The 27,351-nt window shown below is 44.3% G+C and overlaps 1 protein-coding gene across 2 annotated transcripts; it reads left to right on the top strand.

Moving 5' to 3' along the window:
* The first annotated feature begins 1 nt into the window (after nt 1).
* On the top strand, nt 2-27,013 carry ZFYVE16 (zinc finger FYVE-type containing 16). 2 transcript variants are annotated; one of them, XM_033086446.1, is made up of 18 exons: nt 2-102; nt 4,843-4,951; nt 5,135-7,305; nt 9,880-9,976; nt 10,822-10,992; nt 11,888-12,027; nt 18,598-18,973; nt 19,562-19,684; nt 19,776-19,931; nt 20,465-20,689; nt 21,508-21,590; nt 22,681-22,785; nt 23,221-23,371; nt 23,558-23,626; nt 24,093-24,255; nt 24,607-24,712; nt 25,095-25,259; nt 25,486-27,013. In XM_033086446.1, the coding sequence occupies exons 2-18, from the start codon at nt 4,882-4,884 to the stop codon at nt 25,645-25,647; spliced, it is 4,533 nt and encodes a 1,510-aa protein (XP_032942337.1). In that variant the 5' UTR covers nt 2-102; nt 4,843-4,881; the 3' UTR covers nt 25,648-27,013. The 2 variants fall into 2 exon arrangements, with proteins under 2 accessions (XP_032942337.1, XP_032942339.1); XM_033086448.1 differs by having other exon boundaries at nt 20-46.
* Nucleotides 27,014-27,351: the final 338 nt, after the last annotated feature.

The following is a 27,351-nucleotide window of genomic DNA, read 5'->3' on the forward strand; positions in this document are numbered from 1 at the left end:
GGGAGACGGCCCCGAGACGGCCCCGAGACGGCCCCGAACCGGCCGGGTGAGGTCGGGGCGACGCGGCTGTGGGTGTCTGACCTGTGGCTGAGAACTACCTGGGTGGGTTATTTGCCCACGGAGGTTTGGGGGTGTTAGTGATGTTATTGCTTACTACTGTTCCGTTTGTCTTTATATACGGTATATAGAGTATAGTGTATATACAAAGAGTGTTATGTAGGGTGTATGGAGTATATATATGGTGTATAAAGTGAAAGAAGTGAGATTATTTTATAGGTTATATAGAATACATATATGGTGTATAACGTGTAATGAACAGCCTTACACTGCACACTCACGGGCATTCGCAGAGTGTAAAACATTTTGGGTGTGTTTATCTAGGAGCAGGGAGCTGGTCACTGACACCTTGTGGGGAGCAGGGCAGTGTCAGCGCCCTGTGACCCTCGGTCATGGAGATTGCAAATCCAAGGAAAGGCGGTGTCGAGGGAGCAGTGTCCCGGCCCGGTGCAATTCTCCAAACCCTTTTTCTGTCACTGAGAGACCACTGCTGTCGGTGCATGGGACAGTCAGTGTGTGTGTGGAGCCAGTCCCTCCCCAGCTGGTCCCACTGGTGTGCCCAACACTGGGCACGCTGGGCCTGCTCGGGCTGGAGAAGGGAAGAGGGGATCCCGTCAGTGCACACAAACACCTCCAGGGCTGCCAGAGCTTGGGGCCGGGCTCTGCTCAGGGCTGCAGTGCCATACAATGAAGGGCAGGCAGTTCCAGCCCAGCAGGAGGAAGAACTCGTGTCCATGGAGGGGCAGAGCCCTGGAACAGCTGCCCAGGGAGGGCCTGGAGTGTCCCTGTGTGGAGCCATCCCAGCCCAGCTGGACACGTTCCTGTGCCTCTGCTCCAGGGGATCCATCGTGGGGATGGCCTGGCTGAGCTCTGCATTCCCTTCCAACCCTCTAATCCAGGGATTGTGTGATTCTCTGGGTGGTGTGAGTAATGCCGTCCTCAGCTCGGAGGAGCAGGGTTCTCTGGGTGGATGGTGAAGGAAAATCTTCAGAGGTTAAAGGTGACGTGGGCGCTAGTGTCATCACACTGCTGGTGGAGTTCTGTCCTGAAGAGTCTGTGTTTAACTAACGGAATGGCACTCTTCAAACAAGGCAGTTTGCTGTGTTGTGTCCTGTAAGCTTGTCCTTATTTGTCCGAAAACTTTTCTGCAGCTTTTGTCTTCGCCCCGTGATTCAGCTCCTAAACTTGCTGTGGCAGCAGCCACCTCAGCTTTTGGTTTGGACAATCGGTTGTTTTGCTCAGCAGGAATAATTTTTGGTTTTATTTAGATTTTTGTCACTGTCTTTGTGCAGTTGTACTGAACTTCTCCATCAGGTTGATGAGCTCTGTGGGCAGGTGCTCCCTTAAACTTTTTGTCTGTAGGGGGCTTTGGGGGCAGCTGATTCCTTTTCCATGATCTTAGAGTTAAGAGTTAGACACAGGTGAGGGATAAAAGTGGTTTTATTTCAGTATTGAATAAAAATTTTTATGGTGCAGCAATTTGTCAAGGTGCATACATATGGTAGATGGTGTATAAAGTTTTACAGATTTTGTGAATTAGCATATTTAACAAAGATGTTTCAATGAGACATTTAAATGAATAGTGTGATTTTTTAAATTTTAAAGTATTTTTTTCCCTAGGTGGGCCTAATCTTAGTTTACAGGGTGTGTTTTAGAGGAGGTCTTGGTTTGTGGTTGTGTTTAAATTGGAGGTTTTGTTCTGCTCCTGGCAGTTGCTGGGGTGGCAAGGTGGAAAAAACCATTTCAATCCTCTTACAATCCTTAGTGCAGCTTTCTGCTCGGGCTAAATATAAAGGGTGGCTCGGCTTCAGACCGTGAATTGGCCAGTTAATATTTAATAATCCGTCCTGTTTTGCAAGTTATCACCAGTGCAAGCTGCTAACTATCTCCATTTACAGAGTGTGCCTGGAAAAAAGAAAACCCATCTGGAAAAAATCCTGGCCACTCAGTATCCCAGCAGCCTTGTGTTATCTTTCTCCTTTAAATAGGAGTGTGTTGAGAAATCCCCGGAGGAATGTCGGTTCTGAACTCTGGAATACGTGCCTGTTGCGTTGGGAGGGATAAGTAATTTATGAAGGGCATAAAAGAAGTGTTGAGGTCCGAGGAGTGTGTGTGTGGCATCGAGCTCTTAGGGCCTGCATTCCACTGTTAATGGTTAACAGTTTTAATGTGCTTTTTAGCTCTGTGAGGGGAGTGTGTCAGACCTTTTGTTGCAGATGAGTTTGTTTAGGGACACAACAAAGGTTTATCTGGAGAAGTGGAGTGCCCACTGTGCCTTTTTTGTATACCTTTTGTGCTTTGGTTGTGGTTTTGAGATGGGCTCCTATTTTATCTTCAAGTCTCCTCCTACATAAATATTTAATTTATCTTTATCTGAAAACATATAGTCTTTAACATACAGTGATTTAAATATAATTTAAAAGTTTTTTAAAAAATCTATAAAATGGAGCTGTAAAGTTTTATGTCTCCTTGCACTTTTAGGGAATTACTGCCTCAGATAAAGTTACAAGCATTAAATTTATTTTAAAAAAATACTGATCAGTGAACCAGTTTAGAGTTCATTCAGAGTCAGGACAGAGAGGTGCAAAGGGATTACTGCTGGTCTGCCCTGTTTTGGGGGTTTTGGTTTTGTTGTGGGTCTCAGGCTTTTGCTTGTAGAAAAGATGAAAACCTATAAAAAATTGAGGAAAGAGAGAAATTAAAAATAATGTATGCTAGTTTTTCAAGGTTAGGTTAGTTATTTGAAATACTTCACCAAGTCAGATAACCATTTTATTTGAAAAATAGATTTAACTCAACAAAGCAGGGTTGGTAGGCTGAGGTATGATAGTTTTCTGAGTGAAGTGAGTTAATCTGTGTTTAAATAGATGTAAATATTGGCGTATGATTTTGGTTCTTTTCATTGAGTTCTTCCTTTTTTTGGAGAGTTTAGTACAGCATCAATGCACCCTTCTAATTAGCATTACAAGCTAATAATAGATGGTGTTGTAGTAATAATGCCCTTGTGTTTAAATCAGAATTTGTTGTGTATCTCTCAAGAGTGGAACACAATTAATATTCTAGGGGCTTTTTAATTAAAGGCAAAATAGAAAAAGTAATTATTTTCTTCTCCTCTGTATTTTTTTTTAATGGGGAAGGATTTTGGTTCTTGTTATCGTGTTGTTATTGATACCTGTGATGTGGGGTGAGGTTGTATAATAAATACCTACAGAGAGCACAGATCAGCATTACACATCTTCTGATGGCCCGTTTTCTTGTAACCCTTCGATATTTCTTGTTTATGTGGTCTATCTGGCTATTGACTGTCCCCAGATACGTGCTCTGGGGACGGGATCTGCACTTTGATGTCCCTCAGTGAATCACCAAAACCTGTTAATCGTGTAAGGCTCTTAATTGAAATAACTTCCAGTTCATGTTGTTGCATCCCCCCCTTGCCAGGAGGTCGTGATTGTTTCGGGGAAGAGCCGTGCCTCACACGGGTGAGGAGAAGGGCACCGAGTCTGTGCTTGCTGTTCCCTGAGCTCTCCAGACTTGTGTGAGAGTGCAGCAGTGGGTATCAAAACAGTGATCTGTTCAGGGTGCTCATTTCTGGCCTGCCCGTGGGCACACAGTGCTGCCTTGCTGCTTGTTTGTTTCACCTCCTCGGTGCTTTTGCAAGCCTCTGCTTGAGCTGCACAGCTGCCTTGAAGTGCTCTTGTCCCGTGCATGTGAATGTGGTGAATAATTGCATCACTTTTGGTGAACAGTTACATATTAATGCAGGTTAAAGCTGCTGATCTGGGCTGTTCAGTGAGGGGAAACCTTAGAGCTCAGGGGGAGGAAGAAAGGCACAGGATCTACATCTGTGGGGAGGATTTGAGTGTTTGTTTGGGCTCTGAGATTTTGGAGAAATGACTGGACACTGCTAGGTGGTCAGAACAGCAGTTGGGTTGGGGTGGGGTGTGGAGTCAGGCTGAATGATAAAATCAGAAGGAAAACTGGACAGCTCTCTGCAGGTGCAGCTCACAGGCATTAGACTAAATGGATCTCAGTCCCTCCAGTTTGCTCAAAGGAACTGCAAATATTGATTTTTGATAGGCAGTTCCCACTGTATGGCTGTTGAGCCGTTAAAAAAGATGTGCAGTTGGGAAGCAATTCTGAGTGACCAAAAAGGCATAAAATTGAGTGGCTGGAAAGGTTCATTAAACAAATAAACCTGGGTGCTGTGCAGTGGGGGATGTGGTTGATTAATAAATAGTTTTCTGATGAGCTGGTAAATCTATAATAAGAGTTTTATGTTCTTGGGGTCTCAGAACTATAATTGTTTTAAGTGTTTTGAGTAGAATGGAAATGATGAGCTGAATTACCATGCTGGATTTTTAATTTTTATTATTATTTACACAGTTCAGTGGCGTTGAAAGGTAGTAATGATCTGTTTTATGTTTTGCCTGTGAACTGTGTGCTGTAAAAGGTTTATGGGGTCAGACTAGAAGATCCCAATATTCCTTCTGGTTTTAAACTTTCTGACGTTGTAATATGCTTTCAGGTACATTTTTTAAATTGATAAGAAGCCTCAATTTTGAAATTTGAAGTGAATTTGAGGGTGTATTGTTCATAGTGCTGAGTACACTTAGAATATCCAGAATAGAGACTGCAGCCCTGTTTGTGCTTAGGGTTTGTTTACAACGGAGAGAACAAAGTATTAAAAAATAAAAAAAAAACCTCATTTGAGCTGCTGTCTAATATGAACCCTTGGGCTTTGTAAACAAAAATGCTTTGAATTGAATGCTGTGTTTTTCTCTGTAGGTTTAAGAAGGCTAAAGCTTCGCTCGAACTGTGACTAGAATGGACAGTTACTTTAAAGCTGCAGTCTGTGACTTGGACAAACTGCTTGATGAATTTGAGCAGAATGCAGGTTGGTTTCTGCAATGCCTTTTTCGTGGAAGTACACGGTCAAATGACTGTTACCATGGTGTTTGAAAGTAGCATCTGCTAAGTAAAAGCTTGTATTGATGAGTAGATGGGGTTGAGAGGGAGTACACTGTGGAAGAGAGGAGTCTTATAAACTTTGCTTTTGATCTCTCCTTGCTTAAAATAGATGAATGCGAGTGCTTCAGAACACCTCAAAATCCATATGACTCAAAGCTTTCTTCAGTCCTGGATGGCTTGGAGCATGCACACCCCACAGCAGAGGATCCTGCCAGATGTGCTGCCCCAGGGCAGAGCTCTGTCTGTGCCCCTGCAGGCACAGCTGACCTGCTCAGTTACTCCCCACCCAAAGAGAAGGGCGTTGCTGGACCCGACCTTTTGTCCACCGTGGACAGCGGTGCCCTCAGCGAGGCTCAGGCTTTGAAGCTGGGGAGGTGTAGCGTGCCAGTGTGTGATCTGGTCAGTGACACAGCGAATTTAATGCACTCAGGGCCTGCTGCTGAGGGCACTCAGAAGCTGCAGCCTGACGACCTCCAGTGCAGCCAAGGGCCTGCTGGCTGTGGCGTGTCCTGTGTCCCTGTTCCTGCTTGTGTCACTTCACCTGGCTGCACTGGGGCTGCCAGCACGAAGCACAGCGGTGGGGACTCAGCGTTGCAAGATTCAGGGCACCTTACAACAGAGCAAAATAATGATTTAGCTTTAAAATCAGAGAGTTACGCTGCGGGAGCGGTGCTGAGTCCGTGTGGTGATCAACACGGGACAGAACCCGTGAAGTGTGATGAAATACTCGACCCCCCTGGACAAGCTGCTGCCCTGGACGCTGAATGTGTCACTGTAGCACCACAGAGCTGGAATGCACACAGTCCCAAAGATGAGAAAACCTGTGAAAATCTGGCTTTTGAACCACAAGGCAGTGCGTGCTCTGCAGCAAGCACAGAAGGGTCTGGAGGAAATGCCGCAGAAGGGTCTGGAGGAAATGCCACAGAAAAGGTAGACCCAAACGGGAGTAATGCTGACTGCATGCCTTCAGATCTGCCAAAGAGGCACCTCTTGCACCACAGCAATGCAACATCACCTGGAAATGCTGTCTTACCAGGCTCCTCGTGTCAAACAGGAGCTGAAGTAGAATTGGAAAAGAAAGGCACAGAGGAGAATGTGGATAGTGAGGAAGTGAATAGCAGTGAGGTAGTAAGCAGCAATGAGATAGTAAGCAGTGTTTCCAGTTCGTGTGTGTCAGCTGAGGATGCCCAGACATCCCTGTCTTGTCTTTCCCGTCCTGTGTCCGTGTGTGGTTCATTAGTTGGAACAGAAGAAAAGGTTAATCCTCTACCTCAGAATGCAGTGGCAGAGGTTATTAGTGATACTGTAACTGTTCATGCTGGAGAGTCTAAAACTCATTTCCCTGGCAGGGAATCCTGTGAAAATAGCAGCTGGCACGAGCAGGAAGATTTAGCTGAAATCAGTGAAATTGCAGAAAAAGGTAGGGATGGAGAGAAGTGCAGTACTGAGAATGTGACTGATGATGGTGATTCTGAGCAGATGAAAGCTTTTGCTTCTGCTTTTCTAGACCTTGGGGCTGAGCCATGTGGTGTTGGTGTAGACACTTTTTATGATGAGAGCACGAGCTCTGTTATGGCTGGCTTTACTGTTGAGGAGAATGTTGTTAAAAGTGATATTCTAATAAGTGATGCTGAGCTTGATGATTTCTTGTATGGACAAAGCCTGCAGTCCAGTGAGTTGAAGTCATCAGACAGTGATGGTAACCTGATGGAAGCTGATGCAGATGGTGGGAATTTAGCAGATCTGAACAACCTGGATTTCATGGAGGTCAGTGAAGAACTTGTGCAAACAGAACTGGGGGAGATAACGAGCACTGATAGTAACCTTAAAGCATCTGTTCCTGACAGTGAAGTGGAAACTGCAGCAAAAGTCAGCATATCTCATAGTCAGGGCATGACTGAGAGTAGCAGTGGAGCTCTGGCTTCTGATGTTTGTGCTAAAGGTGCAAGACCAAAGCAGATGCTTGAAGCTGCTGGTCAGAAACAACTGAATAGAACAAGTGAAGCTGAAAGAGAAAACCAGGAATCTGGTTCTGTTCCTGCAGAAGCTCCCCTCTCAGGCACCAGTGTAAATGCTGGTAATAATCCTGACCCTGGGGAAAGCAGCTCTGAAGCTGGAGGAAATCAAACACCTGAAAGCGTGGAATCTCGTAGAACTCCTCCAGCTCTGTCGTGGAAGCAGCCCCTGTGGGTCCCGGACTCTGAGGCTCCCAACTGCATGAGCTGCCAGGCCAAGTTCACCTTCACAAAGAGACGGCACCACTGCCGAGCCTGTGGCAAGGTGAGTTCCTGCAGAGGGTCCTGTGCTCAGACAGGAACAGGGCTTCTGACTGAGGCATGACCTAGAGAGGGAAGGGAAGGAATATTGACAGGGGTTTGCCAGGCTCAAAGTACTTTATTTAACTTTATTTTCCCTCCATGGGAGCTAAACACTGTTGGGAGAGACTGATGTTAATGAAGAAACACATGACTTTTTGTGAAAATTGTGATTAAAGGGAAATACTTCAGCATGTTCTTACCTACCATTACTGACTAAGCTGATGTGTTTTGCATGGAGTAGGGGAGATGAGATGATGGACTACTTCGTCATAATCATATTGAATTGTTAATGATTTTTTTAAAGTATTTATATTTTTAAAAATTGTGGTGGTGCTGATGAGAATCCAGTGGTTTTACTAGTGATGAAAACTGAACCTGAAGGGATTGACTTCTTTCAGGAGCTGTAGCAGCAGCACCATTGCAAAAGGATTTATCATCCAAATCTCTCTTCCAGTGTGTTTAGATGTACCATTTTTTAAGGAACTCGGGGGAAAAGTGTGTGATTCACAACAAAATGAGCAATTGCAGAACTTTTTATCCAACCTGAGGTCTTCTGCAGAGAGCAGGTGATCCCAAAGCTGACACTCAGTTCAGAATTCCCTTGTGGTCTGCTGTGCATAAATGGAAATGCTAGCACTACCAGTGACCTCACTGTTCAGTGTTGCTCTGTCAGCTTTAAGGATGAGGAGACAGAGCAAAGATTAGTGCCAGTACTAAATTTTTGCATCCCCAGTGTCAAGCACCACCATGGAAGTTTTTCTTTCCACCCCTCTTCTAGCTTGTTAAAAGCATGATGCTCATTTCCTCAGCTGTAGCCAGGTGTGATTTGGAGTGTCCAGCAAATGAAGAACTCTTTTGGAAACCATTGAACTCTCTGCCAGAATATCCTGGTGAGGTTTTGTGATGGTTTAAAACACACTCCTTCAGAGTGGGTTCTGTTTCAGTCTTGAGGCTGACTGCCTTCAGGTTCCTGTTTTACATTTACTGTGGAGTTGTCACACTTTGTCTGGAGCTGGGGATGGGAGACCCTTCCCTGCACAGTGCTGGTGACAGCTGTGGGAGAACAGCTGTGTAATTAGTGGGAGCACCACAATTTCTCTCTGTTGGGAGAGTCAGTGAAGGCAGCATGGGTTGTGTAAACCTTACAGATATGGGAGTGCTGTGTAATTACAGCTTTTCTGAGTGTGCAGCTTGACTTTCTGCCTCATAAGACTTTTCATGTTTTTAATAGCAACTTTTCACTTCATTTCCCCTGTCCCTTTGCCATCACCTTTTAGGTGCATTAGGATTCATCCTCTTTTAATCCCCTCAGGTCCCAGTGTCACCAAGAAGGGTGTGAGGAGAGCACTCCTTGAAGGGGATTGTGCATTTGGAGCCCTGAAGTGGATTATAACTGATTAGCAATTAGTCCTCATCAGTTCCATTCTTCCATTTGTACTGAGCATGCGTGTTTCCTGGTGAGGTGGATTACCTGTGGCACTAATCCAGAAGCAGCTGGAATAGTTCCTTTTTTTAGCTCATGTTACACTGATCAATCACTGCTTTTACAGCAGTGCTTAGAGGAGTTAATTGTAATAACTTTCTTTTTCCCTGTGTCACTTCTGTTTGGGATTTCCTCCCCCCCAATCCACTTTGTTTTCTGGATTGGGAGCAATTAGGAGTAGAGAAGACCTTTAGGGGTTTCAGAAGACATTTTATAGATGCTCCAGAGTCTGCATATACCTGAGAATGGTGTGATTCATTAAAAACTTGCAGATCATCCTTAAGAGCACATAAGGGAGAAACGACAAAAGCTCCAGATATTTATGGCAACTCTTGCAAAACATTTATTCTAAAGACATAACCCTTTGAATGGGGTTGTGTAGAAGTTGTCCAGGCTAATGAGACACGCTTCCCCCCGCCGTTTCTGCTTGAAAATAAACAGGACATGGACCCTGTTGGAATAGAAGAGCATATTCCGTTCTTCCAAAGCAGTTCTCTAAAACACTTGTCTGAAGGGAGCTTGTCCCATGCAGGCAGCACTGCTTGTTCTTGCTGAGGGAGCAGGAGAGCCACTAAGAGCCTCAGCAGTGAGCCAGCCTGCCCCAGCAGCGTGGAGCAGAGAGCTCCAGCTCTGGGAGAGGCAGGGACAGGCTGAGAGCAGCTTGCTGAGAGCTCGCCGCGCTGCAGAGCCGGTCCTGAAGCACCACAGCAAATCCGGGCCTCAGCCCTTGGCACAAGCACTACTGGTTGATGTAAAATGCTTACAAAATTCTGCAGCAAAAGCCGAGTTTGGGATAGATGGTGCAGCCTGAAATTCTTTTCACCACTCCAACTAAGAATTTTAATATAATTTCCATGTTGCTGCTTTCTGCTGGGTGTATATTGTGGGTTTTGTTCTTTGCTATTTGTTTTTTTTCCTGAGGATTTCTCTGTCAGGGATCAAGATACAGGTGTGAATACAAGGCTGAAGATGGTTTAGAATGAAGCAAGTGTATTTTTTTGAAGAGTTACCTATTCACTGTGCAATATTTAATGCAATCCTTTTCTGATTCAGGTTTTTTGTGGTAGCTGTTGCAAACGAAAATGCAAACTGCAATACATGGAGAAGGAAGCAAGAGTCTGCACTGGCTGTTATAATGATATTAATAAAGGTAAAGAGGTTTTTTTTAGTAATTGCAGTATTAATTGAAATATCTCTTTTACCTTTGTTCTTTCTGGGAAGCTTCATTGCTTTAATTGGTGTAGATTTTCCTATTTCTGAGAGGGATGGATAAAGATAATAATTGTATGTCTTGGTTGGATCCCAGTTCTTATTTTGAACCTTGAGTCTCAAGTTGGTTGTTTTTCTATTAAAAAATAAAATAAAAGTAGTTTTTAACTCTCTAGGACTAAATAGGAAGGTAGAGAAGAATGCAGTTGATCCTGTTGAGTCATCTGTGGCAGGACTCTGGCAGAAGTTATCCTCCCTCCACAGTAGCCCTCTCCATGCTTAAAGGCCACATCCCTACTGGTTCTCACACGTTGTTTGCCCACTCTATTTTGCTTCCTGTCCTGGTGTTTTTACCAGTCACTTACCAGGGCTGCAGCAAATGACTCATCAGGTAACCTTTTCTTAACCACGGATGGTTATGAAAAACATCAGGAGAAACAACTGAGGTCCTGTTGATGGGTATGTAAATAACAAGTTGGAAACATGTCAGATTTCTAAAGCCTGACACCCATGTTTGCCCCAAGGGCTGGGGGTCACAGCCACTGCAGTGCTGCCAGGAGGACAAGGGGAGGGCTCTTTGTCCCATGAGAAACGAGGCAATTATGCAGGTAGAAAACAAATCTAAATTTTCTTCCGTACAACAGTTTGAGTGTTTATTTTCCGTGGCTAGATCGCAAGCCGTGCATTGCCTCTTCCCAGGAAAACCCACCCACCCGCCCACAGTACTGCTCTGCAAATGAAATTTAATAAATTGTGAGATCTTAAAAACTAACCACATTATTTTAGCACAGGCATTTGAAAGGATGATGAGTCCAACTGGTCCTGTCCCCAATTCCAGTGTCTCCTCTGAGCATTCTTCTGCTGTTCCACCTGTGGAGGAGGCACCTGGTGGTGCCAGCTCTCCTTCACCCTCTGCACTGTTGCCTATCTCAGCCCTTAAACAACCTGGTCCTGAAGGTACAGATGCTAAATATATCTAACACTTGAGAGTTTCTTTGGAAAGAGCTGCTTATTGTGTCTGGGATTTATAGTTTGTATTTTTTGTGTGGAACAGCAACACTCTGCATGGAAACGCTTTCACTTCCCAGTTTTAGTGCCAGGCCCAAGCTGGCATTAAATCTCCATTTACAAAATGTGGATGTTATTTTGTTCTCTGTTAATATTGTAAATCTTTTTGTGGAGCTGTTATTTTTATAGTTTTTGCATGTCTTGGGACATCTCTGGCCAGTCTTAGAATAAAAACCCAAAGTAGCAGTATAGGGAAATGTTACAAGGGAGGGGAAAAGGTTCATTCTCTGTGTAAATACAAATCATTAGTGGCTAAATAGTGTCTTTGTTCCACTTTTATTAAACACCTGACCTTCTTCAAAGAAAATACATCTTTAAACAAAGTGATAAATCAAATTTTTTAGAGGGTATTTCACATTTTACTTGTGATCTGCGTTTCATTCTTACATCACTACGGAGGGAGATTGGGGAAGCAGCCTCTTGTAGTATGAATTGAAAACACATTTTAAAAATACATTTTTAAACAAAGTGATATATTAACTTTTTTAGAGTGTATTTCATCCTTTAGTTGTGATACATGTTTCATTCTTATGTCGCTACAGAGGGAAGATTGAGCCTTCTGTAAGGTGAACTGATAGATTTAACTGTAGCAGGGCAGCTTCCTGTGCAAGTGAGAGATTTTTTTGCGTGTATTTGCCTGAGTGGAGCCTGGCTGATGTCAGCCTGTGCTTCATTCCAGTGAAGAGATTGTACATTTGGTGGGGAGAAGAGCTTCACTTCTGTCCCTTTTGGATGTTGGAGCAGTGGGATAACACAGAGTTGTTGTTGTTTTAACCTGTCGCAGGGCTGTGCCCCCGAGAGCAGAAGAGGGTTTGGTTTGCAGACGGCATTTTGCCCAACGGGGAGGTGGCAGACACAGCCAAGCTGTCCTCAGGAGCAAAGAGATCCCAGGACTGCAGCCCAGTGACCCCGGAGACGCCCGCGGTGAGAGTCGGGATGGTTCAGCTGCATGAGTTACCTGTGGGGAGATATGCCTTGCCATGGCTTCTGATTCACAGCCTTTGAAACCTCAGACAGTATTTTGAATACTTTTGGCAGTGGTTTGCAATTTGAGCAAAACCAACCAAAGCTTTCAAAGGAAAACCTTGTTTGGTTTGAGGTGAACTTCAAAACTGGCGTGGCTGAAAATTTGCCAGAGCAGTTTTGTTTTGTACACAGTGCTTGTTGGATCACTTTTGTGAAGGTGACCTCAGCCACAGTTCTTAAGCCTGTCATTAGCAACATGCTTATAGAGCAAGTTTGTGGTTGGTTGTTTTTATTTCCAGTGGCCTACGGTTTCCCTGATGGGTTAGAGTAGCCAAGTTGCCTAGTGCCCTGCAATACCACATTATAGGGTGCAGAAAAATCTGTGTATTGCTTCTAGTGTGAGGTAATAATGAGCTGAGAGGGGGATTGTTTGGGTTTTTTTTATTGTGAGTCACATGTGTACTCTTGAATGAACTGCACTTTTAAAGAAAACTCCAAGGAAGAGGTGTAAGCTTGCTGTGGAAAGACCTAGAGGGGTTGCTCAGGTGAAGCCTTTTTAAGATAAAACACAGCACTGAAGCACTGTCTCAAGTAATAACATAAATTCCATTATTCTCACAGCACTCAAGAGTTTTTAAAATAAACTGTTAAAACTGAAATCCAGATTATTATTATTTGTATATAGAGGATCTGAAGACTTATCAGGTGTATAGCATTTAAACCAGCTTTTACTCATGAAGAACTCTAGTAATCCAATCAGAGAGTTGGAATAATCAAAAGATACAACCTATCTCTCATTTTTGTTGGAGGGGTCTCGGGGGGATTGTTTTTTTTCTTTTATTGATCTGTGGCAGCTCATGTCCCACCATGTCTCTGTTCATGGCTTGTCATACCTGTCCTTCTTGGGGAGCAGCTTGGGTTGGACTCTGTCTGGGGTTTCAGTACAGAATGTGATAAAAGTTATATATTTTATCACCATCTGTTGAGGGTGGGGCAGTGATCCTGATCTCAACGGCAGATATTCTGCTAATGGGCCATCCATTGAAACCAGGCAGGGCATTGTTCTTTATCTTTTCACAACCCATCCTTCCTCCAGCCAGTCATTTTCTGCTCATGGCCATTGAGTCCCACTGTGGCACTGATAAAATTACTGCATCCCATTGGGAGTTGCTCCAGCCAGGGGGAAGAGCCCAACATTTCTTACCAAGATAAAAACAGAGGTTTTGGGACACTAAGGGAGCCCTTTCTCCACTGGACTCCAGAGGAAAACCGGATTTCTCCACATCCCCACTGGAGCTCCGGAGGGAAACTGCACCTTGTCCAGGAGCACTGCTCCAGCTGAGCCACATCTGTCACTGCAGGAGGATGCAGCCACCATGGGATGGGACTGCTGCCAACACCCTGCCTGACGGGTGTCAGGTTGTACTCTGACTGTGTCAGGGTTTGGGGTTTGTTTCTTTGTAGTACTGTATTTCTATTTTAATTTCCCTAGTAAAGAACTGTTATTCCTAATTCCCATCTCTTTGCCTGAGAGCCCCTTGATTTCAAAACTCTAATAATTTGGAGAGAGGGGGTTTACATTCTTCATTTCAAAGAGAAGCTCCTGCCTTTCTCAGCAGACACCTGTCCTCCAAACCAGGACAGATTTTGGTGCCCAACGTGGGGCATGAGGGCATCGAGAGATAAAAGGAATAACAGTTCTTGAGTCACCTAATTTTCTGTGTGCTGATACAGAAACCTCATTAGGTGGCAATATGTTGTCTACTTTACCCTGGTTTTGGTGGCACGTGGTTGTGGCTGTATCTCTCCCATTTGCAGGCCCTTATCTCAACATGGGCCCTATAACTAAGGCTACTGTGGCTGCTACCCAGTTTGCTTTATGGGTTAACAAGGTGAGGAATTCATGGATTTTTAACTTCCTTTGGAAGGTGGGTACATGGATCCAGGGCTATCTCACACTCACTGCATGTTTTTGGGGTTACTTTAATAATGGTACTTACTGTGAGGGAATGACACCAGGGGAAATTGTCTCCCAGCCCTTCACCCAAATTTTTGGGTCTACCCCACCAGTTCTTGAAGGGTTCAGATCTCCTCTGAATGCTAATGATATCGTACAGTGGCTGGTGTTACTGATAGGCTTGTCCTATTTAACATTTAGAGATAAGGGGGGATTGAGCTGGATAACAACCCTGATACCTACTCCAGGAAATAGGGATGGAACTGCAGACATTGACCCTGCCCCAGAGACCAGGGATGCGGCCACAGAGACTGACCCTGCCCCAGAGACTAGGGATGCTGCCCCAGAGCCTGACCCTGCCCCAGAGACTAGGGATGCTGCCACAGAGACTGACCCTGCCCCAGAGACTAGGGATGCTGCCACAGGGCCTGACCCTGCCCCACAGCCCATCTCAGAAAGAAACCACCCGGAGTGGGTGGGGGTTCTAGTGAAGGAGATAGGCCAGATAATGAAGGAGTAACTCTCCCCAGCTGGTGAGAGACCCTCCCTCTGCCCTGAAAAGGGAGAATCCAATGATGCTGCAGTGGAACCTACTGACATTACATCTGTCCAGGTTCCAGCTAAACCACAGGGGCACTCACAGCCAGCAGCAGTGGCCCCTGTGGAAACTAGAGAGTCTAACACAAAAAAAAAGCACCTAGACAATAAGGATAGTAAAGGAGGGCCCTCACAAGCAGCAGGGGAGCCAGAGGTTGAGATTGTCACTGAGTCCCTGTTGTATGAAAGTCTCTGTAATCTGCAAAAAGACATTGTATGACAGGGTCATGAGGCTTTTACAACTTGGTTACTTCAGGTCTGGGACCTTATGGGTGCAGGTGTGCACTAGGATGGTACTGAGGCAAGGAATTTGGGACCTTTGAGCCAGGACTCAGGTGTAGATCAGGTATTAGTAAGACAGACAGGGCCCTTTTCCCTCTGGGAGCAGCTTTTAATGAGTGTGAGAGAGAGGTTCGTCCACAGGGAAAGAATGCAGGATTACCACCACAGAATGCACTGAAAGGCCCTTGAGGAAGGGATTACCCAGCTGAGGGAAGTGGCAGTATTGGAGGTACTCTTTGGGAGGGACAGACAGCATGACAATGACCCTGACAAGGTCAGGTGCACAGGGCACATGCTGTGGAATCTGGCAAACCTGGGGCCATCTCAATGCACCACCTTCATTGTGATAATTAATGCTGATAACAACCCAGAGACAGTGGGTTCTGTCACCAAGCTCAGAAATTTTGAGAGCATGATCAATGGCCCAGTGCAGGCTCATGTCTCTGCTGTGGTTAAAGAGCTCAAAGAGGAGTTTAAGAAGGAGATGAGGAAGTTCAGTGCACCACCAGTATGAGCCACAAGCCCCAAAGTGAGAGCCCAACGCCCCCCAGCTAGGGAGAGAGGGTACACCCCACGAGCTGATCTGTGTTTCTTTTTGCTTGACCATGGGGAAGACATGGGAAAATGGGATGGGAATCCCACTTACACAGGTGCATCAACTCGGGGAAGGAAACACTAATCAAGGGAGTTCTACTAAAGTGAATGTGGCTTCAACCTCCCATAATCAAGGTGCAGGGTATTACAGAAAGGAGGATAATCTGTCAGACCCACTTGAAGGAACCTCTGCTATGTATGCCCAGGAAGGAAATAATAGCCAGGGCTAGAGGGGCCCTGCCTCTAGCCAGGGAGAGGCACGGGATAACAGAGTCTATTGGATGGTGTGGATCCAACGGCCTGGCACATCAGAACCACAAGAATACAGGGTATTAGTTGATACTGCTTCACAATGCACCCTAATACCATCAGAACATGTGGGGGAAGAGCGTGTTTCCATTGTTGGGGTGACGGGGGGATCACAGGAGTTGTCTTTGCTGGAAGCTGAGGTGAGCCTGACAGGGGAGGGGTGGCAGAAACATCCGATTGTAACTGGCCCAGAGGCACTGCCCATTCTAGGCATAGATTTTCTCAGGAGTGGCTATTACAAAGACCCAAAGGGATACAGATGGGCTTTTGGAATAGCTGCTGTAGTGGCAGAGGGCATTAAGCAGTTGAACACCTTGCCTGGACTGTCAGAAAGCCCATCTGCAGTGGGACTCCTGGAGGTGGAAGAGCAACGAGTGCCAATTGCCACCTCAACAGTACTGGATGAATCGAGATGCCGTGATCCCCATCCACAAGATGATCCGTGAGCTGGAGAGCCAAGGGGTGGTCAGCAAAACCCACTCACCCTTCAACAGCCCCATCTGGCCCGTGCACAAGTCTGATGGAGAATGGAGATTGACTGTGGACTATCGTGCGTTGAACGAAGTGACTCCACCGCTGAGCGCTGCCGTGCCGGACATGCTGGAACTCCAGTACGAGCTGGAGTCCAAGGCAGCAAGGTGGTATGCCACCATTGACATTTCCAACGCATTTTTCTCCATTCCCCTGGCAGCAGAGTGCAGACCTCAGTTTGCCTTTACCTGGAGGGGCGTGCAGTACACGTGGAATCGTCTGCCCCAGGGGTGGAAACACAGCCCCACCATCTGTCATGGACTGATCCAGGCTGCACTGGAAAAGGGTGAGGCTCCAGAACACCTGCAATACATAGATGACATCATTGTGTGGGGGAACACGGCAGTGGAGGTATTTGAGAAAGGAGAAAAGATCATCCAGATTCTGCTGAGAGCCGGCTTTGCCATTAAAAAGAGCAAAGTCAAAGGACCTGCCCGAGAGATCCAGTTCCTGGGAGTAAAGTGGCAAGATGGACGGCGCCAGATCCCCACTGAGGTCATCAATAAGATCACCACCAACCAGCAAGAAGGAAACACAAGCTTTCCTAGGTGCCCTAGGCTTTTGGAGAATGCACATTCCCGAGTACAGTCAGATTGTGAGCCCTCTCTACCTGGTCACCCGTAAGAAGAACGATTTCCACTGGGGTGCTGAGCAACAGCAAGCCTTTGCCCAGATCAAGCAGGAGATCGCTCATGCAGTAGCCAGTCAGGACAGGACCAGAGGTGAAAAATGTGCTTTATTCTGCAGCCGGGAACCATGGCCTGTCCTGGAGCCTTTGGCAGAAGGGGCCTGGGGAGACTCGAGGGCGACCTCTGGGATTCTGGAGCCGGAGCTACAGAGGGTCTGAAGCCAACTACACTCCCACAGAGAAGGAGATCTTGGCTGCCTATGAAGGAGTCCAAGCTGCCTCAGAGGTGATTGGCACGGAAGCACAATCCCTCCTGGCACCCCGACTACCAGTGCTGGGGTGGATGTTCAAAGGAAAGGTTCCCTCTACCCACCACGCCACCGACGCCACATGGAGCAAGTGGATTGCCCTCATCACACAACGCGCCCGCATCGGAAACCCAAATCGCCCTGGGATTTTGGAGATAATTATAAACTGGCCAGAAGGTGAAAATTTTGGTCTCACCGATGATGAGGAGCAAGAACAAGTGACCTGGGCTGAGGAAGCCCCACCGTATAACCAACTGCCAGCAGATGAAACACGCTACACTCTTTTCACCGATGGCTCCTGGATAAAACATGTCTGTTCTATCACCATCTGTTGAGGGTGGGGCAGTGATCCTGGTCTCCATGGGAGATATTCTGCTAATGGGCATCCATGGAAACCAGGCAGGGCATTGTTCTTTATCTTTTCACAACCCATCCTTCCTCCAGCCAGTCATTTTCTGCTCATGGCCATTGAGTCCCACTGTGGGACTGATAAAATTACTGCATCCCATTGGGAGTTGCTCCAGCCAGGGGGAAGAGCCCAACATTTCTTACCAAGATAAAAACAGAGGTTTTGGGACACTAAGGGAGCCCCTTTCTCCACTGGACTCCAGAGGAAAACCGGATTTCTCCACATCCCCACTGGAGCTCCGGAGGGAAACTGCACCTTGTACAGGAGCACTGCTCCAGCTGAGCCACATCTGTCACTGCAGGAGGATGCAGCCACCATGGGATGGGACTGCTGCCAACACCCTGCCTGACGGGTGTCAGGTTGTACTCTGACTGTGTCAGGGTTTGGGGTTTGTTCTTTGTAGTGCTGTATTTCTATTTTAATTTCCCTGGTAAAGAACTGTTATTCCTAATTCCCATATCTTTGCCTGAGAGCCCCTTGATTTCAAAATTACAATAATTTGGAGGGAGGGGGTTTACATTCTCCATTTCAAAGAGAAGCTCCTGCCTTTCTCAGCAGACACCTGTCCTCCAAACCAGGACAGACTCCAAACTAGAAATTAATCAGGCTGAGCAAAACTACGTTCAGCTAGTAGTAGAATAGTAGAAATAGTGTAGAAATATGTTTGCACTACTCAACTGTTTGTTATCAAACAAATAAATTAACCATGCATCTTCACCTGTGTAACTCCTAAACAACAACAAAAAAAGAAGAGGATCCAGGAGAAATTTGCTGGCTTTCTTGTTAGGAGGAAATGTATTCTCAGCTTTTGTGATAGATTTTGTTCTCGTTTTGCTTCTAGAATGCTAATAATGAAAGTTTAGCTGGTTTTAAGACAGTGTTGACTTCTTTTGTTATTTTTTCTTCTTCACAGGCTGCAAACCCAGAGGAAGATGACCTGATAACTGATGTAAATCAACAACTGAAGGAAGAAATAGATAAGATTCCAAGAATGGAGGAATTACATCCTTCTGTTCCTTCAGATGGCACACAGCAGGACTCTCCAGGCCAGAGTGAGGTGGCACCTGGTAACCAGCCAGTCACTCTAGGAGGTGAAGAGTGTTCCCCTGCAGCAGCTGAGAAGAGCAGTCCCAGTTCAGTGGAGCAGAGCACACGGGGTGTGCCTGTCACTGCCTCAAGTTACAGAGCGCTGTGTGGGGTAGAAAGCTGGGTGCCACGAGAGATCAGCCTTCTTCCTGATGGTGATCAGCTGCCACCACTTGTGCTTGCACTGGGAGAAAAAGGGAAAGGTAAAATTGGGCAAAGTTTTGAGAGAATTGTCAGTATTTACTCACAGAATCCTGGAATGGTTTGGGTTGGAAGGGACATGAAAGCTCATCCCCTTCCACCCCCTGCCGTGGGCAGGGCCACCTTCCACTATCCCAGATTTGTAAATACACACTCATGTGCATGCAATTTGTATTTTAATACAATTCCCATGTAATTAATTTGTTGCATACTGGGTTGTTGGGTAATGGCTGTGCATTTTTAACAAGATCAGTGTGCTGTGAGAAGAATGCTTCACCACTGAATTGCCTTGTGGTGGTGGCTGTGCTCATGACAGAATCAGGGTGTGGATGAAGAGTCAGCACACGTTCAGTCAGGGATTTCCAAAGGAACACTAGCACTGGTTTGACCTTTGTTAGAAGCTTCTGCTTCAGTTCTGTATGTTCCTTGAATCTTAGGGTAAGCTTTTCCCTGGTTGATCTGTAGCTATTCAAATATTGGGAGCAACTACCAGGGTGGGAAGATGGGATGACTGTGCCATAAAGTGAACTTACCCTTGGTTTGGGTCATTGGCTGCTGTATTGAACCAAACCATGTGTTAATTTGTGTAGATCTTGTGGTGGAGGAACATCCAATTCACCAAAAGGTCGCCTTGCTGCTTGGGGAAGGAAGTCCTAATCCACTGACTTTTATTCTAAATGCAAACTTGCTTGTCAATGTGAAGCTGATAACATGTAAGTATTGCATATTTTCCATTAAATCAAGCCTTTTTTTTCCTCTTCTGTCTGTAAAACAGCATTACTGTGGTATCTTGTCTTTTTAAAGATTCCTCAGAAAAGTGCTGGTGCTTCTCAACAAATGGACTGCATGGTTTGGGTCAGGCAGAAATTCTCATTCTGTTGCAGCGCTTGCCAGATGAAGATGTTTTCCCTAGTGAAATATTCAAATTATTTCTTGACATCTATAAAGATGCAATGAAAGGTGTGTCATTTTAATGTCTAACTTTTCCTTGTGTGGTGTAATCTTGCTGATCTTTAAAACCTAAAGTTGATTGGTAATTTTTCTTAAATTATTTGTCTAATGATTCTGTTGAAAGAGCTTGCAGTGTTAACTAGAGTTCTAAATAAGAGAAACAAAACAATTTATGTTTGTTTTATTTACTTCATGCTGTTTGCAGGGGTTTTTTTTGTTGTTAAGTCATATTGCAGTGGGGATTCTGGGTAGGAACCCTTGAGTCTGTGGTTTTTAGGACATAAATATTTTAGGTCTGTTGATCAAAACTCATCAATTGGTGTGTTTAGGACTTTTGGCACTTGGTTTCATAGTCAGGGTCATTTAGTGATGAAGCACAGGGCTCTTCCTCTGTGGGTTTGGGGGCCTGACAGACTTCAGGAGGGTGTGAGATAAATGGTGGGCTTGCAGGTCTGTCAGAGGTCACTGCTCAGAGCAGCTCTCTTGGCACTGGAGTGTGTCTGACCCAGATCTGTAACCACTCTCCATTCCTCTTTCCACAGGAAGGTTCATAAAAAACATGGAAAACGTTACTTTTACAGAAAGCTTTCTCAGCAGCAAAGAGCACGGAGGATTCCTGTTTGTTTCGCCAACTTTTCAGAAACTCGATGATGAGATTCTGCCAGATAACCCTTTTCTTTGTGGCATTCTTATCCATAAGCTGGAAATACCCTGGGCAAAAGTGTTTCCAATCCGTTTGATGCTCAGACTTGGAGCAGAATATGGGGGTAAGTTGTAATGGTTTCAGTAGCTGTAAAAATGTAGAGTTCCCTTTGGAAAATAAATTTAGTTTTTAGACAAGCAAGCTATTTTTAAGTCGTCTTTGCAGTATTTTATATCACACTTGTATAAGCCCAACATGGGAAGCCACATGGGAATGTTCATTGTCCTGATAGACTTCTCCAATGTTTTTTTTTTTTCTCTTAGCTGATGAGAAAGCTAAGAAACCAAAATTGACACAAAAATGTAAAGATTTTTTTTTTTGGCAGTCGAAGAAAAGGTTGAAGGGATGTTCACAAGCCCAGTTTACAACTCTGATGAAATGGTTATTTTAATTACATTATTTAGGTATGTTGGCAAAATATTACTGCTTCATAAAGCAAATAAAGGTATTGATTACTTATAAGGATAATTTAGTAGTGCACTGGAAACATCTAGGCATGTAAAAAGGCTGTAGCTCACCCTTGTAGAAGCTGCAAGTCCATAAACACGTGCCTGTCACCTGCATGGATTTCTGGAGCCCATGGTGGACCTCTACCAACCAGATCCTGTCTGTGTGGTGACAAAGGTGGCAGCTGCTGCTTTGTTGTTGTTCTTTCTCTTACCAAACCATTTGCTGTGTTTTGTTTTTTTAACCAGTTTTGTCAGATATAACCACGGTGGGGGGAAGCACACAGTGGCTGAGAATTAGAGAGGGGCTCTGCTTCCTTTGGGTGGGCAGATATTGGGATTTAGAGACAGGTTACAGCTGAAAAAAGCTGTAAAACTACTTGGAATAGCGAGTTTTAGAGTTGTTGGTAGGTAAATATGACTTTTTTCTTCCTAGTCTATCCAACTCCTGTGGTAAGTGTCAGGCACCGGAAGCCTCTCTTTGGAGACATTGGACACACAATTATGAATCTGCTTGTTGTGAGTAGATGCTTTATTATCTTCCCTTCCTGTTGTAATCAGAATTACATAAAATATCCTCCAAACAAATTCCAAATCTTAAAAGCACAGCTAATGTTTTTGTTCTTCTTACTTAACTTAAAACTGGTGAGGGAGTTAAAAAGTTCTTTGTTTAACTTTGTATTGTTATGCAGCAGTTCTGGTGGTGAAAAAACGCTTTTAATGAGTAAGGGAAATACTGGGTTTGCATTGATGCTGGTAGTCATCATTGTTCAGGTGCATTTTTCTCTTCTTGCATCTTTGTGGTGCAGGGGTTCTGCTCTTAAATCTGGCAGTCTGAGATGTGAAGAAACACTTGACAGGCAGATGCTGTGGACTAACTGCAGTTAGGTTTGTCAGACAAACTTAACCTTGCCACAGTTATTCAGCTTGACTGTCTTTTGTGAAGGACTTTTTGGTAAAATTGTAACTCAAGTCTGGAATCCATGCCATTCCCTGTGGAAACTTTCCCTCTCAGCTGGTGAAAAGAGCCTCTTTATACTTTTTTTTTTTTTTTTCCAGCTGAAGTAGTGAAAGCAAATGAGACTGTTTCATACCTAATGTTGTTGTTCTGGAAATGAACAGAATTTTGCAGAAGTGGGTGAGGTGATGGGTGATCACTTCTGTCACAGAAAGGGCTAAGAAACTCTGCAGTGTTCAACCTATAAATCAACAAGTTGGAGCTGTAGGGGACAGACTGTGAGCCTGGAAACAAACTCATTTAGATGGTGGCTTCCACGCTTCACTTTTCTATCAGAGAAGGAGGGTGTTGAAGTTTTCCTTCCCCTAAAACGCTGGGACTCTGATGTGTATGAAGTCCCTTCACACAGAGTAGATAACCCATTGGTTGGTAGAGCTGATTTGTCAGTGCTGTGGATTTGTTAATATATTCCCTGAGGTGCCTGTCACACACACACAGTGGGCAAAAATGGATCCCTGAGTCTTCAGCCACTCCTATTATTGCTATTTCTTAGAAGTCCTAGAGATATATTTAGAGTACCTTCATCTAAGTGATAAAGGTAAGAAAACAATACTTAACTGTGTGCTAACATAAATACTTTGTCTGTTGTAGGACCTCAGAAATTACCGGTATACTTTGCACACCATAGAAAACCTGTTTGTTCATGTGGAAATGGGCAGAAGCTGCATTAAAATACCTCTAAGGAAGTATGATGAGGTGAGTACACCCATCTTAGCTTTCTAATCCAAGCTGCTTTAGTCTTGGTATCACATCAATCACTCCTCTACCATCAGCTCTTTGGGTAAATCCTCCCTGAACTTTGTACTGACCTAAATGTGTAATGGGAAGGGCCTGCCATGGCCTGAGCACACACTTCCTTCTGTGATTGCTGCAGAGTGGATAATGGGCAGTTGAGATTTAGGATAGCAGATTTAGGATAGTTTCTTCTTTCAGTTTTGAAAGATCAGCAGTTTCTTGAAAAATCTCTCAGCATGTGTTTTCAAACACTCTTTCTTACAGATTTCTTGCTGATGATGTTTTGCTTAGTAATTAAAAAAAATAAAAAACAAAAACCACCAAAACCCAAACAAACAACAACCAACCCCCTCCCAGTGAGATTTCTCAGTGTGATGACAAATTCTGTGTTGGCAGGTGATGAAGGTGATCAATTCCTGTAACGAGCACGTCATCAGCATTGGAGCAAGTTTCAACACCGAGGCAGATTCTCACCTGGTGTGTGTGCAGAACAAGCAGGGCCTCTATCACACACAGGCCATCAGTGCCACGGGACAGCCCAGGAAAGGTGAGAGGTCTGGGGGAGAAAAGTCACATTTCCGCAGCAAAAATGGGAGCTCAGTGTTAGGCTGCACAGGAGATGCAGCTCTGGTGTTAGATTAAATTGTGTTTTAAGAGGAGTGCAGGTTTAACATCAGTTACAGCTGACTGGAGTGACACGAAGTGGTGCTTACTTCCTTCCTTCTTTTTCTAGTTACAGGTGCAAGTTTTGTGGTTTTAAAAACATCTTCAGGACTTTTAGCTAAATCCAGTATAGTTGAAGGTAAGAATTCTGTTCTGTTTGTCTCTTAAGAAAAGAAAAAAATAGCAGCAGTCTAGTGTGAGGTCTTTAGGCCTCAGTAAGCTAAACACTCCTTTTCAGGTTTTTTAATTTTGTATGAAACATGCTGCATAAAAATACATGATAGTTCACCTACTTAATTTAAAACATTCAAATTTAAACTCTGTTTAATCGGTGCAGGTCCTTCCTGCACGGAACTATTTTCATTGCCATATTGCTGAAAAATGTGCAAAAAAAATTCCAATATTAACCTTAAAATTATCTTTTAGTTTGAGTTCTGTTGACAAAAAAGGTTTTCTCCCTCTTCCATGTAACATTTAGGGGGTTGTGCATTTATTAATTAGCTGTAGGAGATGGTTGGTCTCAGCAGAATTTAGGCCAAGATTCCATAAAAAGCTGTGCTGCTTTTCCTGTGGATAATGTGGAATTTTAACTGTTTTTCTTCTAGATGGGCTAATGGTACAAGTAACACGAGAAACAATGGAAAGCCTGCGTCAGGCACTAAGAGACAAGAAGGACTTCAAAATAACCTGTGGAGAAATGGATGCAGAGGATGTGAAAGAATATGTAGATATCTGCTGGGTAGAAAACGAAGAGAAAACAAACCAAGGGTAAATTACTACCACAGCCAGACATCTGAGAGAATTCTTGCTCCCAATGTTAAAATGTCTTTAGTTTCTTGGAATTATTCTGAAGTAATGGTTTGACATTATCTTTGATACCAAAAATGGTTTGTAGTGTCTTAAACCTGCAGGATTAGGATTCTGTTAGTGCTGTTAGTTCTCTGTTTAGGATATTTCATTTTTGTACCATCTGTGTTTTCCTAGTCCAAGTCCTGTATTGTATTTTATTGTAAAGATGTTTAAATAGCCTTAAAGGATGGGTAAATATTATTTCCTAGAAGTTATTGTATCTAAAGTATAAATTGTTTAAATTACTAATCATACTATTGTTTTCCACAGAATTTTAAGTCCAGTTGATGGAAAATCAATGGAAGGAACTCACAGTGGAAAAGCACCACAATACAAAGACTTTGAAAGAGAGGGAAAAGTCATGAAGTGCACTGAAGTTAGTGAATTTCATAGTTCTTGAGCCTTTTTTGCACTTTTTGAATATTTAAGTGGTAATGTGATGGTACTCAGTAACACTATTAAAATGAGTTGATTTTATGTGTTGCCATCCTGCCAGGCAGAATGTTCTCAGGAGCTCCTTGGTGAGTTTGCACCCTTGTCACCTTTCTCCTCTGAGAAAGACTGAAGTGTGTTAGCAGTGGCAGCTCTGTGAATGCCTAATGAAGGATTTTGATTGTGTGGATGAAATACTTGGGTGCTTTGCCAGCAGACAGGCATCAAACCTTGTGCTGTTTGGTGTTTTCCATGAGCCTGAAATCTGTTTCCTACCTTTGGGATGTGCCAGGCTGCTGACTGTCCTTCCCTTTCCCTGGCCTCAGGTTTACTATTTTGTAAAGGATCACGAACTCTCCGGTGCTGTTGCCCACCAGTTTGCAAGAGAGATTGCCATTGCCTGCAGCGCTGCTCTTTGCCCTCACCTTAAAACCCTGAAAAATAATGGGATGAATAAGATAGGACTCAGAGTTTCCATTGACTCAGACATGGTAAGCTTTCAACTTTCATTGTACACACTCCATTTCCACTGAAGTATCTTCTCTTCTACGTACCTTGGATCTCTCCATGAATATTTCAAGAGTTTTTCCCTGCCCAAGATGCCTTAGTCATTAATCTCTCACTTCATGGTAGCTGAAATATTCTTTTACTGTGATTCTTTCTGCAGTGTTGTTAACACAAAAAGTGTTAATTAATGTCAATATGTTTCCCTCCCAGGTGGAATACTTGGCAGGATCTGGAGGGCACCTTCTTCCACAGAACTACCTGAATGACTTGGACAGTGCTCTGATTCCTGTGATTCACGGCAGAATGTCAGATCCTGCAGCCCTGCCACTGAAAATGGAATTAGTGTTTTTCATTATCGAGCGCCTGTTTTGATGAGGCTGATTACATGCACATGCTGATTTGCTAGATCTGAACACCAAAGCTGTAATGCTACAAACACTAAAAACGTTGAAGTTTCTAAACCTGATATGTTTTAATAGCTTTTCAAACTGTCTTTTCAAAGCCCCTCAGATCCTCTCTGGCTGCTCTGCCACAAAACGGTTGTAGTTTGTGTCACGAAGTTCTGAAAGTTTGCACTTAACGCAGGTGCAGGAGGGTGCAGGTTTTGTTACTCCTCACGCAGTTGTAGCCGTGCCAGGAGCGCTGTGGGTGTGTGGACAAACACTTCACTGAGGTCTTTAACCTGGGGATGTGATGCTGGTGCTTCAGGAACATATGCTCTCAATTAATGTTTTGTAGAGTAACTGTTTTCTTTCTTGTATTTATAAGGGTTTATCTAACTTAAATGGATGCTATTTTTATAAAAACTGTTTTTTTTTTTTTCTTTACTCTGTGTTCAGAATTCCATATACAATTTGACCTTTCAAGGATTAGGAAGAAACAGATTAATCTACATGTAGCAATAAGTCAGACAAGAATTGTGCAGTATTTTTTCTGCTCCTGTCTACTGCTTTTGCCACATTTTAGTAGCCGCCTTTGGTTTCAGGGAGAACAGATGAATTAAGTCTGAATTTTCACAAACAGGCTGATTCTAGTGGAAGGTGTCCCTGCCTGTGGCAGGTGGGGTTGGAACTCTTTGAGGTCCCTTCCAACCCAAACTGTGCTGGGATTTTTAGTATACCTGAGGTTCTTGCATAGGATGTATTTTTGATACCGGGTCATTCAGATCTATTTATGTATTTGTGATGCATGTGATTTGTACTGAGGTTCCTCAGACTGCAGTTGGGGTTTGGTAGCAGCCACACAACTGCTTGTCGAGAACAGAACCAAAACTAAATATATACAAGATCTATATTGTTTTCAGTCAAAATGCTGGTACAATTTTATAACGAGAGTATTAAAACTTGGATGCCTTCTTGATGCTAATAGGGGATATTTTATGTTTTTGTATCAAAAACAATTTGTAATTTAACCTAATCTGCTCTGCTGTTATCTGTGCTTTAACACTCCAGTCCTAGAAAGGTTCAGGCATTGAGATCTTACCCTGGATGGAACTGAGCTGCATTTCAACTTCTGTGCTGCCTTCTCCTGAGAAGCTGCCGTTGGGGAGAAGGGCTGAACGCACGCACAGTACAAACAAAACTTGTCCTTGTTGAAAACAAGCTGCACCCAGGCCCTGGAGGGAGCCCAGCGAGAGGCTGAGCAGTGTTTTGGGTCTGAGAACAGCTGCCTCTTGGCACTTAACCTCTACTAACTCCTTCCCAGTAATGATCAATAAAGTTAACTACAGTGCTTGTGACCTTGCACCTCTTTATTTGTAATGAAACAAAGACTGATTGGGAATGTGTGTGTCCTGTGTGCATCTGTTTGGGACTCCAAAATGGGGTTCAGCCACAGTGCCACCCTGCAGCACACAGCATACCGGGAATGGATGTGCTCCACCATCCTGATTTCACACAGTCACAGAGTTAATCGTTAAACTGGAAAATCCTTCCCAGCCCAAGGATCCCCGCTCTGCCCCATCCCCACCTTGTCCCCAGCCCAGAGCTCTCAGTGCCACCTCCAGGAATTCCTGTTCCACCTGCAGGGATGGGGATCCAACCCTCCCTGGACAGTTCCAATCCCTGAGCACCCTTT

This window comes from Catharus ustulatus (assembly GCF_009819885.2).
Source record: "Catharus ustulatus isolate bCatUst1 chromosome Z unlocalized genomic scaffold, bCatUst1.pri.v2 scaffold_26_arrow_ctg1, whole genome shotgun sequence".
In the NCBI taxonomy this organism is placed as follows: domain Eukaryota; kingdom Metazoa; phylum Chordata; class Aves; order Passeriformes; family Turdidae; genus Catharus; species Catharus ustulatus.